Consider the following 12501-nt stretch of genomic DNA (forward strand, 5'->3'; position numbering starts at 1 on the left):
GACACTAGAGCACGTCAAAGTCAAAAAAGAGGTGATTTTCAACAGTTTATATCTCCGAAACTATTGTTCCAAAGCATACTGTGTGACCCCTCAAATTTCATGGAATTTCACGTAGAATTCAAAAATTAAATAATATATGAGGTGTCCCAATTAAATTAACATAGATTTATTTACTTTAAAGAAGAATATCGAAAATATTAAATTTTGTTATTTACCATTGAATAGGTCTTGAAAAGTTAAGATAGAAAAGTGAAAACCATTTTAATCTATGTTAAATAGTCTTGACGCTAGAGCAGGTCAAAGTCAAAAAAGAGGCGATTTTCAACTGTCTATATCTCTGAAACTGTTTGTCCAATGTATATAATGTGACCCCTCAAAGTTCATGGAATTTCATGTAGAATTTAAAAATGAAGTAATGTATCGAATATCTCTATAAACATTACATTATACAAAGTGTAAAAAAGTTATGGAGTTTAAAAAAGTCTAAAATAAGGCCGGTGGCGCCCTCTATGATATAATTAAAAAAAAACTAATAAAATTAGATTTGGCATATAAAAAAACCGCCAAATGCCAAATTTAGTTAAAAACAACTGCTAAAGTTATAGACAAAATTCAAAAAAAAAACTTAATATTTATCACCCTGTATCTTGGTTGCATTTCATTTTCGGACTAGGAAAATTTAACTTAACCTCATTATTTTTATAAGAGGAATCTGCTGTTAAAATATTTACCATTATTAATGGGACACCCTGTATAAGTATTTAAAATTACAGTAAATTTATAGAGTGTTCTTTGTCAATAAGAATATCATTTTTATGTATTTTTTTTTGATAATAAAATATGTCCAAACTGAACTGATTTGCTCTCTATCTCAATCCTGTCAAAATAAAAAAAGTTACGATTTTCAATTACTTATAATTCCAAAACTATTGGACGGCAATGGTATGACATGTGACCCATAGAAAAAAACAGTCATAAAAATTCTATTAATAATATTATATATTCTGATATATATTCATATAATAAAAAAAATACTAAAATATTGGCACACGTTTCCTATATAATAACACAGTAAAAAAACTAAACATATCGATCGAATTTACGAGGCGTTTTCCTCGGGCTGAGGATGTGCCGCAATATACTCCAAAGCCCTGGCAATCTGAGCGGGAATCTCTGGTGGTACCGGCAAGTCGGCACCCTGAGGCTGGAACCCGTTCTCGTCAGCAACGTACTTCAGCTCGTGCTGGTTACCTTCGGGATCCACCCAGGCTATGGCACCTTGCACAGTAGCAATCGAGTCCTCGGGAGTAGCTCCAGCCTTTAGGGCACCACTTTGTTCCTGTTTGGTACCGTCTGCGGCCTCAAAGTTCCACTGGAAGCTCCCGTCCGGTTGAATATCCGAATTTTGGACGACTATTGCTACCGGTTCTGCTGCCGGTGGGGCGGCCAAAACCGCCACCAAAATGCAAGAAAACGCGACGATTTCACTGATCATTTTGTCGAATTTGAATTTCTTTTTTTTTTTAAATTAATTATTTAATGGGTGGCTTCTTCGGTTTAAATAGTAATTGTGACGCCCCACCCTCGATGGTACGTACCGAAAAATGATGATGCTGATAAAAGAGGTCAAGTTTGAACCGCCGAAAACTTCTGGTTTTTAAGACCTTGTCTGGGATAATTGGTAAAGGAAACATTGACGTTTGTTTGTTAAATTTAAGCAAATAAACGTGAATTTTATTTATTGCTTATGATAATTTTTTAGTCAATTGAATGTGTGAGTAAAGTTTATGGCGGTTGTGTAACGCTCGTCCTTATTTGAAGACGGGTTGCGTAATTTAATTACTTGTAAGCATTTTTTTTGTATGATTTAAAGTTTATATTAAGAAACCACTTATAGGAATCGTTTGCTAATGTTGGAACTGATGATGGGTTTTTCTCACACAAATTTAATGCGAATTCCTTCATGAGGAAATACGATCTTCTTACAAGGACTTTTTTAGATATTTAAGACCAGCCCACCTAATCCAGTTCCATTACCTTAAATGTGTAAACCCATTCAAAAAATGGGTAAATGTCGCTCATTTTCGTTTGACAAATGTGAAATGGAAAATAATTTATATATTTTTCTATTCTACGTGAAATTTCATGAAATTTGAGGGAACACATGATATACTTTGGACAAACAGTGTGGGAGATGAAGACAGCCGACAATCGCTTCTTTTTTGACCTTAACCTGCTCTAGTTTCTTGATATGTTATTGTAAATTTCTATGTTAAATATTTTTGACTGTAACATGAATTTTGAAGTTGAAGTAAGTGAAGTTTTCTCTTTTTTTAAAGCGGAATGCTTTGGAACACTTGTGGCCTGTGTTTGAAGGTATATTTATATTATAAATATATGTGGTTTTTATTGTTTTTTTTTAATTTCTTTTTTTAATTATACCGGTACCTATATATGCGTGTGTAGGTTTAAAATACTCAGTAGGGCTATAATGCATTTTTTACTTTCTTATAGGTATACGGTATACCTAGATTAGTTTATAAATAACTAAATAAGCATGCATTGATTTTTAAAAGCTTTTGTGTAAATTATTATTGTATCTTAAACAAAATGGTGGACGTTTGCGTTAAAATATTCTTTAGAAGCTAATATAGCTATATAGCTATTTTCACAGGGCAGTCCTAAACTAGTCCGGGATTGTTTTCCTGTACTGTGTAGTTTCGATTGGCCGATGATAAAATGCGAACATATTAAAACCAATAAAAATACAGGAAAAGACTCGGGAAAAGAATCCCGGACAAGTTCAGGACTGCTCCGCGAAAACCGCTATAAATTTTCCTAAAAGAAGAAAATATAATCTTAGCAGAAGAGAATGTTCTTACTTTAAAATTAAAATCTTGAAGGAAATGTTATGTACTTTAAATAAGATAATTATTTCGAACTAAGAATCGTACCATTTTAGGACAAAATAAATATCCTTGGCGAAAACATTTATGTAACTAGTGTGAAAAGTAATCCTTTTTTATAAAAATATACGTTTAATTTTTTTTCTCTTATATCGAAAAATATATGTTTAATATACAGTGTGATCGTAATAGTAAGGAATAAATTCAATGTTTCATTGACATTCATCATGTTAAGTTTTTCAGGATATTCTATTAAGTTATGCATAGGTGGTTAGTCTGGTTAGCAGATATTAGCTACAAGTATTAGAGTTTTGGAAATGTAAATAACTTAGAAACCATAAGCCTAGACAATAGTTATTACCTTCTGGTTTCATAAAATAATTTAAAAAAATAAGACTAGTGCAAAACAGATTTTTAAAATTTTTTTTTGATGCTCATAGCATAATAGAGAGTTTAATTTTGCGTTGACGTTAAATATTAACGATATAATATTAGTATGTATTTTGTGAAACTTATGACTTCCATAATATAAAATAAAAGTGTGTTATTAATATTTTATCTTCTTTTCTTTTTTATATCCTCGAAAAAACCTCGTAAAAAGCGCTATAAATTTTGCTTCGATATTTAATATTGAATGCGAAAACTTATTTAAGTGAATAAAATATAAAAAGTAAAATCAAAAACAGTTTATGAAAAATGAAAACATAAGATACATTTTAATAAAAAAATACACAATTAAAAAGGGGCTTTAAATACAATAAAGATATTATATACTCGTATACCTATTTGGTTGTGAATAGTCGTAATCCACAAAAAAAATGTAAAATTGTGTGAAGCTGTCTAAGTACCTTTTTAATTAATATTATAGTGTTTTCTGACAGGCTTAACTTAATTTTATATTTTTTTGTGAGTTATTTAGAAAATTTCGAAAAGTTATCTTCCGAAACCGAAATAATAATTTTTGGGTCAAGTAAATAATGTCTTAATACAAGATATTTAATATTTGACGTAAGAACTTAATGATCTTGTATCCATTAAATTTTTAGATTTTAAGCCATTCATTTATTTCCGTCAAAGAAATGTCTTTCAGACAAGTACATTTATGTACATATGAGAAGATAACACGTTTTGAAGTTAAGATTAAGACTCTTGTACCAAAAACATAATGACCTTGGGGAGAGAAAATTATTATTTTTTTCTCAGACCAAATAACTAAATAATTTGCTGTTCTTACAATTAGGACATATTTACTTAACAATTCAAATTAGTAGTAGACTAAAGCTAAGGATATGGTAAGTTTTTCCTAAAGTAATATTCATTTGGCTATATCCAAAGACATGGCGGCCTTGGTTTAAACTCATTTTACTTTATGTTAAGAGATCCTTTTTATCTGTGTGTATGTGCACTGAAATATTAATAATAATAATAATAATAATAATAATAATGTAGGGTTTTCTATGTTGTCTAGGGTTTATTGATGGTAATGAAAAGTCCGGTGCGGGATTTTCAAAGTATTTAATAAAATAATTAAGAAAACTATTGCACAAAAGAGTTTGGAGTAGACTTTAACTGTTAACTGATATGGTAAATCGCGTTCACATCCCTATGTCGAGCGGCTTTAAAACACTTATAACCCGTCTCACGTCTTATAATAGAAAAGGAAAAGGATGCAGCCACGTCTTACTGATCCTGACCTTAACCCGTCTTTCCGTCTTAATGTTACGTCTTTTAAGATTTTCCCGAAAACGCGTCTCTTTCCCGTATCTCATTTCGGAACCTTCAAGAAGACTGTTCCCCTGATGTCCCCTTTCGTCATCGCCGATGTCACCGTTAAAGTAAAAACTGCCACCTAATCATAACACATCGATAAGGAGCGTTCACGGAGCCTGAATGAGATCATTGTTTATTGAAATGGATTTCGAAAGAAAAATAATATTATACGTATAAATTAAATAACTACGAACCTAAAACTAATTTATCCTACAATAATGACAATTATTATTACAGTTTTTATTTACCAGCATACAATAAAAAACATATAGAGTAAAGCGGGGAAATATGGCAACATAAATGTCAATTGCTCACATTCTGACCTCCATCGGACCTACTCGCAATACGAACACTGAACCTTTTAGAGCGTACCCATGTAGGTTTGCGGCGTGAAAACTCTCGTTGCCATATTCTCGTCGTCAGAAAGAGTATAATCATAAATGTTTAATGATATGGTATTGCCATATTACCCGCACCCATGGGTAATATGGCATCTAGCTCAGGGTAATACGGCAACATGTTTTCGTTATGTAAAAATTAGGAATTAGGAGTTTTTTTAAATAAAAATGCTAATGATTCCAAAAACATAAATTTATTTCTAATGAAAGAAGTCAAATACAAAACATGAAAACTTATTAATATAATTCCTAGTGGCTACTAGTAGATATCCTCTAATTTAACAGTCATATCTCGTACATATCTCATGGATCCATTTCATACATGTCACGCACTGAAGCCAGTCGCATTTGGGACCTTTTTTGTCGTAAAATGACCCTTGACATTGTGCGCAAAATTCTGATTCATCAATATTGACTTCGGATTCGTCGCTTTCCTGCGTTACTACTTCTGTTTCGGTATCTGACGAAGAAGGGCTTGGTAGTTCTTTGGTTTTCTTCGTTTTCTTAATATTTTGTATTTTTTTCCGTTCTTCTTTTTGTTTTAATTTTCTGTTCTTTTCTTCTTTCTTTGCCCGTTTTGCAGAAATTGTTTCTGGTGAAGTTAGTATCTCGGCATGTTGTTTGCGTTTATAGCAACTTGGTCCTGGTTCGACTCGTGGAACCGGTAAAATGGCTTCAAAGGGATTCGTATCTTCAGGTTCCTTAACTGCAGTGACATTACCTGGTCTGGGATCATTCTCCTCCTCACTGGAAACCTCTTCTGGGTTAAGACTATTTTCAACCGATGGTTCGTCGTTGACCATAAAAGCATAATCGGGAATTTTTTTGGGATTAAAAGGGTAAATCCCACAGGTTCTAAAACCGGAAGTCCCGTTTTAAATTGTTGCAGCCTTACACCAGGCAATATTTAATAGTTGGGCAAATTGCAATCGGCTTAGTTTTCGACCAGGATTGTTATGTACCCAGTTTGAGCCCAATAATCTTTCAAGGGCTTAAAGAATGAGCGATCAAGCGGTTGGAGCCAATGAGTGGTGTGGCTGGGCAAACAAAACAGGATCACGTCATTCGCTACAGCAAAATCTAAGAGTTCGACATTGGAACACTGCGAGGAATGTCCATCCATAATTAATAGAACCTTACCGGTACCTTTCCGCGGAATAAAAAAGTCTTTAAACCAATGGAAGAAAATATCAGATGAAACCTTGCCGTTTGAATTCCCGTTTTGTATTTTTGCCCTTAAATATGCAGCAGGGTGGAAAAAAGGTTCCTTCTGCGTTTACACGGGTTATAACGGAAATAGTTTCTCCTTTTTCAGTGCTTGTGATACAATTTACCATTTTAGCGCCTTTTGTTACCACAACTTTGCCTGGATTGTTATTCAATTGCAATCCTGTTTCATCGAGATTAAAAATCTTTTGTGGGGTATTCAATAAATTATTTTCTCTAAGAACGTTTCCCAGTAATTCAAAATATTGTGTACATTCTTGTTTTGTCATGCCCTTGGCCCTGGTAGTAGAACACACCTTGAGCGTTACGAACGGCCAGTACAGGGTGTCTTCTCATAAAGGTTAGAAACCAGTCTTGTCCTGCCATTTTCCGTTCAGTATTGAATTTATGTGGAATATTTTGTTGGACCACAAAAGAATAAGCAAGCTTTCTTATATCATGAGCAGTTAAAGTAAAGCCGTGAAATGCCATGTTTTGTATATATTTGGCTAAACTTGCTTCTTGTTCCATAGTAAGTGAGCCTTTGCGACCTAATGCCATCTTATCCAAATTTCCGGAACGCATTCTTCTCATTAAGGTTCTAACTGGAACATTATAAGTACGACTTTTCCCGAACCGACCTGCACGAATATCACTTACTGCATTTCGAAGATCTACTTCTGACCATTGGGCCTTTCTATTTTTGCGAATATAAGAACGTGGCATTGTGTTTATCTGGAATGATAAAAAAATACGAATCACCATGAGCTATACCTATCAAAAAAGTACTTGGGGTAATATGCCGCACTTGCATTTTCATCCCACGGTGCAACACCAACGTTTCAACTGAAAAGCAAAAACCCGGTATAAATACAGTCAGCGGCGAAGGTGTTTAGGTTATGAATCTCACCTCGCCACAGCAACGTGGATTATTTCAATCGGCTCACAAAAACTTTTAAAAACTCCTACCATATATCGTATAAAAATAGTTTTTGGTGGGTACTTACCAGTTTTTGGGGTTTATCGTGCACTAAATTATGAAAATTATAGGAAATCAGTAAACAGGTGGTTGACTACCTTAATGTAGTGTTGGGTTGCTATTTAGCAGTCTGCTACTTTTTCACTGCTATTTGGTTTAGTAGCAACTGCTATCTGCTATGAGTTTAAGAATCGCTGCTATTAAAATAGCAACTGAATTTTTTTACGCAGACACCTCGGCAGCTGATTGTCTGGTATCTCGTTGGTTGCAGCGGCACAGCGACAGCTTATGGTGCAGCGTTGGCGATAGCGTTATCGGAAAGAAGTCGGCATTTATTATTTTAAAAATTAAGGAATAAAAATAAAAGCTTTTAGCGATTATTCTTTGTCCACTCGGTCTGTTTATAGTTTATAATAATTGTTCCTTTTGCAAATTCGCTCATGCCGCTCATGGCTTTTTACAGTATTTTATATCTTAAAATTTAACAGTTTAAAGTTTACACTGTTTACAGCTAGGACTAGCTATGTACGACATGTATGTATCGAATAAAACTCAAATAGCACCTGCTATTAAATAGCAGCTATTTTCGACTGCTATTTCTGATTCGCATTAGCAAAAGCATTTGCTATACGAAAATAGCAGGTTTGTCCCAACACTACCTTAATGTCGACAGGTTACTATGGTAGTGCGACGGCGTAAGCGCCAGAGTGAGCTATGAGCGAACTGAGGCATATTACCCGATGCGGCATATTCCCCCGCTTTACTCTATATCACAATAATCCTAAAACAATATCTGGTAAATAAAGGAGTATTGGTAGGCAACTAAGTGCCAATTCCTCCCCAATATCCTATTAAACTAGAAAAAAAATCGAGAAAAAATAGAATAACTATTATAAGTAGCACGACAAAATAATACTTATATATATATAGGTTTAAAACCTGGAATTTATATTAAATACTATTACACTTTTGAATTCTACCCAAAATTCTATGAAATTTAATTGCTCACATGACACTATTTCTAGATGATCCACAGATTATTAATAAAATAAAACCATGATATTAAAAATGGGAGTAAACGTTGAATTTTTATTTATATATCTCTATCTCATTTTGAAAATTATAAGAGGATGGGAATAAAAAGGTATTTTTCTTGTTGGATTGGACCAATTAAACCCGAAAAATACTATTTTCATGTGATCCAAACATTATTAATAAAATGAAACCGTGATATAGAATATAGGAAAATATTTGAATTCTCAAAAAAAATTTCTTGACATCTGATTCAAAAATTGTAAGTAAAACCCCAAAAATTTGTATATATTTTTTTCATTAGTTTCCACGTAGCCCCTGTAGAGTATATGTATCAATATATGTATTTCTGTACCTTGTTGCCACAACCCCCTTATAGGAAAAATGTCCCCTTATGTCAAAAATCGCCTTTGAAAACCAAAAACAATATAAACGATTTTCAACTGTTCACATCTTGCAAACAATTTTATCAAAGTACATGACCCTTAAATTTCTTTGATTTTTACGCTGATTCCAAACATTCATAAACATATGGGGTGTTTCCTATAAAACAGCTGCCATAATAATACTTAGTACGTCATAAACTATCTAAAAAAACACAATTCATCATCAAAATCATTTAATGAAAATCCAAATTATTATATTTACACCAACCAAAAGAGAAAATGAAAAAATACACCCTAACACCAAATCCATCAAATCGACCCCCCATTAAACGACAACAGAATGTTCGGTGGGCGGATGGGCCGCGATATAATCCAGAGCCTTAACGATCGCCGGTGGTACGGCCGGTGCAACCGGTACGTCGGCGCTCTGCGGATGGTACCCGCTCTCGTCGGCCACATACTGAGTCTCGTGCTTGACACCGTCGGGATCGGTGTAGGTGACGTGACCCTGGATCACCTCGACCACCTCCTTGTCCACCGGTTTCGGGACGCCCTGTTGCTCCTGCGCGGTACCGTCTCCAGCCTCGAAACTCCACTTGAAAGTGCCGTCCGGTTGCGAGTCGGCGTTTTGAGCAACAATCGGTACCACATCAGGTACCGTGGCGCAATAACTCAACCCCATTAGGGCAAAGAAGAGGGTTAGCTTGAACATGTTTCTGTGTTTTGTAAATGAGTACTACTGATGTGGTGGTACCGGGGTTTCGTCTATTTATATTCAAAATTTTAGTGCCAAAAAAAGAAACATAACAAGAGAGAATTAATGGGATTTTTATGTTGTTATCTCGGGTAGACAGGATTTAGAAAAAAATAAATAAAGCATTATTGGCGCGTCTCTCGATGTCGATAACCGATGGCATTTTAGGTAATAGGTGAATTCATTATAGTGCTAAATTAAGCTTGAATCTTGTTGTATTATTATTAACTAATTTTCAAACTTTAAATAAAAATACGAAAGGACACAAAGATGGTAACTTCGTTATTTTATATAAGAAATTTGATGCCATACTTTGCGTTCAACAATTTGATATTCGAAAAGCAGTAATTTTCAACTATTTATATCTAGAAAACCAAAATACAACTTGTGAATTTTACGAGGAATTTAAAAATGAAATAATTTATAAGGATTGGGACCTTATTACGGGGTAAAACGGGGTAACAATGCAACGTTGTGTTGCAATTTACAACGTTGTCTCGTCGACAAATTGCTAATTGGGTAGAGTACTACTTCTAAAAGTACTCGTAATAAACAACGAAAGTTTTGACAACCATGTCGGTGATGTTAGCAACTGAATTCAAGACCCACTAAGAAGAGTTAGTCGACTCACTGGTTCCTATATAGAAACAATAGAGATTTGATTGGTTTTACTTGGAGTCCGTAGGTACCAAAAATGATTTCCTTGTTTTAATTCCAGAAAATTTAGAAGTCGATAAAAAAAATCCTCCTGCTCCAGGAAACTAATTTATTTTTACCTAAGATTGATAAAAAATGACAAAAATATCAAAAATAGGTTTGAAATCTCAATTTCCTTCAAATCTCAGAAAGTAGAACTAAAGGACAAACTTCAAAGTTTTAAAGTGACGGAAGAAAACCTAAAAAAATCGATAGAAGAAATGACTGAAATAAATAGAAAGATGATTACTACTATTGAAGTTTTAGAAAAGAACAATGAATCTGTAATAGAGGTCTCACAGTTACGTCAGCGTTCCTCAACAATATCTGTCAAGTCTCTGGACGCCCCGAAACAATCAGGCAAAGACACAATTACTGACAAAGCTTCCAGCAGGTGGGATCTCTGGTAGGAAAGAAGATACTTGTTATGGGTTCGTATGTTCAGGGCCCACCAAGGGTAAATACGATATAAACAACCAAAATATCGAAAAAATCACTATTATACTATCGAGGTGCTTCAAAACTTTAAGTCGGCATTGTCAGTTTTTACAGAAGAAAAACAGAAAAATCCATGATATCTCAAAAACTGTTAGATATAGAGATAGGACAATATTAATAAAATTTATAGGCTCTTAAGTAAGCTATTAGATGACATGAAAATATACAGGGTGTTTCATTTAAAATAAGAGAGATTTTTATATTTAAAGTTGGGCAAGTTTGGCCTTTCAAAAAAAACACCCTGTATAACAAAATGAATATAACTTTATTTTACTTCTGATGATAAAAATTAAGTCTGTATTCAAAATTTAGGTGCTAAATTTTAATATTAAAGAGATGCGTGCAAATTCTAAATTTTTAACAAAATTTGATTTATCTCCTAAACTATTAGTTTTTGGCATATTAAACCATTATCAAAAAAGATTGGTAATTACGCAAAGAATTCAAAAATGTTTTACAATACAGGATGTTCCATTTAAAAAAATTAACTTTTGTAGTGCCCTGCTTTTTCGGAGCACTCTGTATAGTCCAAAATATTTTTAAAATGTGAAGAATGCTTAACCAAATAATAGTCCAGGAGCACGTCATCGATAAATAATATCATCAATGCATAATACTACTCCGCGCTTTGAAAAACTCACCCTGTATTAGCTATGGCCAGAACTACCATCAAAACCATATTTGCATATCAGCTCCACTTTTTTAGTTTGCTATTTTAATAATGCTTTGAGCTGTTGAATTTAATATATCTTGTAAATTTACTTATGCTGAAATTTCGGTGGCGCAAATTTTAAAGGCTAACAAAGCATTTTGACATTGTCTTAAGGTATGTAAACTTGGAAAAATATGTACTCCCGTTTTATTGACTACCGAGAGCAATAAATTGTATTTTCTTTCTGATAAGTCAAGATCTAAATAGAGAGCTAGTTCCTGATAGGAAGTAAGAGATGTACACTACCGGCCAAAAGTGAAGAAACATTTACAAATTTAACAATAACATCTTAACATACAAGATATTATTTTACATTTTAAGTAGAAAATATTTAGTTCTATTATTGCAGCATAAAAACACATCCTTCTTGTTTGTATTTACCTTATCAGTTGATCAAAAAATTATTTATGCTATTTTATGCGGACAAAAGTGAATAAACATTCCAAACAAATCTTATTTAGTATTTAAAGTGATTATTTATCATTAGTTTGATCTTAACGTTGAGTGTTAAACTGTTATATACGATTTGTGCAAAATGCCTCGCGGAATAGATCTGAGTATTTTTCAACTTTGATTTGAATTGAATTGATCAAAAACTATTGCTTGACCAGCGACTTCTAAGTTTAAATTGACTTTTCTTCCGCGTATTAAACATTCTGGTAATGGTAACTCAGTTTGTAACCAAATTTTATTTTTTTCCATAAATCTGACACGATTTCGCGATGCTATACTCCATTTTTTATTAAAATGAAGGCAAATAATTCTGCTTTGCTTGATGAAGTGAGTTTCAACTTGAGGCGAGGGGTTGCTCAAATTTAAAAGGGAATGGATTTTTTCATAAATAAATAGTTTTGGATTTTGATTCCGATGTTCCAACCATGCCTCAAAAAGATCTGCTTTCTTTATTAAATTGACATCCTCTGAAAAAAAAATATTTAAAGATTCGTCGCAGACTGACGCAGATAAACTATATACGAAATGATAATATATAAATGTATTAACAATAAAATGTAAAAACTACAAATGGTTTTAAGAGCCTTTTTTTATATGCCTCTTTAAAGTTTCAAATTTAAAAAGACATATAAAATAATTGCAAACTACTTTTATATTTATTATGGTTAAATGATAAAGGGGTTTTAAATTTTTTAATACATGATATTAAAG

At 33.2% G+C, this 12501-nt stretch overlaps 2 protein-coding genes across 2 annotated transcripts; both read right to left on the minus strand.

Annotated features, from left to right (window-relative positions):
- Positions 1-981: 981 nt before the first annotated feature.
- LOC126738570 (endocuticle structural glycoprotein ABD-4-like) lies at positions 982-1587 on the minus strand. The gene has a single exon (XM_050443961.1). It carries the CDS (start codon positions 1493-1495, stop codon positions 1100-1102), a length of 396 nt encoding a protein of 131 aa, XP_050299918.1. The 5' UTR covers positions 1496-1587; the 3' UTR covers positions 982-1099.
- Positions 1588-8893: 7306 nt separating this feature from the next.
- LOC126738488 (endocuticle structural glycoprotein ABD-4-like) lies at positions 8894-9425 on the minus strand. The gene has a single exon (XM_050443852.1). The coding sequence runs from the start codon at positions 9387-9389 to the stop codon at positions 9003-9005; it is 387 nt and encodes a 128-aa protein (XP_050299809.1). The 5' UTR covers positions 9390-9425; the 3' UTR covers positions 8894-9002.
- Between the last annotated feature and the right edge of the window lie 3076 nt (positions 9426-12501).

Source organism: Anthonomus grandis, chromosome 7, assembly GCF_022605725.1.
Source record: "Anthonomus grandis grandis chromosome 7, icAntGran1.3, whole genome shotgun sequence".
NCBI classification, from domain to species: Eukaryota; Metazoa; Arthropoda; class Insecta; order Coleoptera; family Curculionidae; genus Anthonomus; species Anthonomus grandis.

Coding starts and splice junctions, on each gene's coding strand:
- LOC126738570 (XM_050443961.1), bottom strand. CDS start 1,495: ATGATCAGTGAAATCGTCGCGTTTTCTTGCATTTTGGTGGCGGTTTTG.
- LOC126738488 (XM_050443852.1), bottom strand. CDS start 9,389: ATGTTCAAGCTAACCCTCTTCTTTGCCCTAATGGGGTTGAGTTATTGC.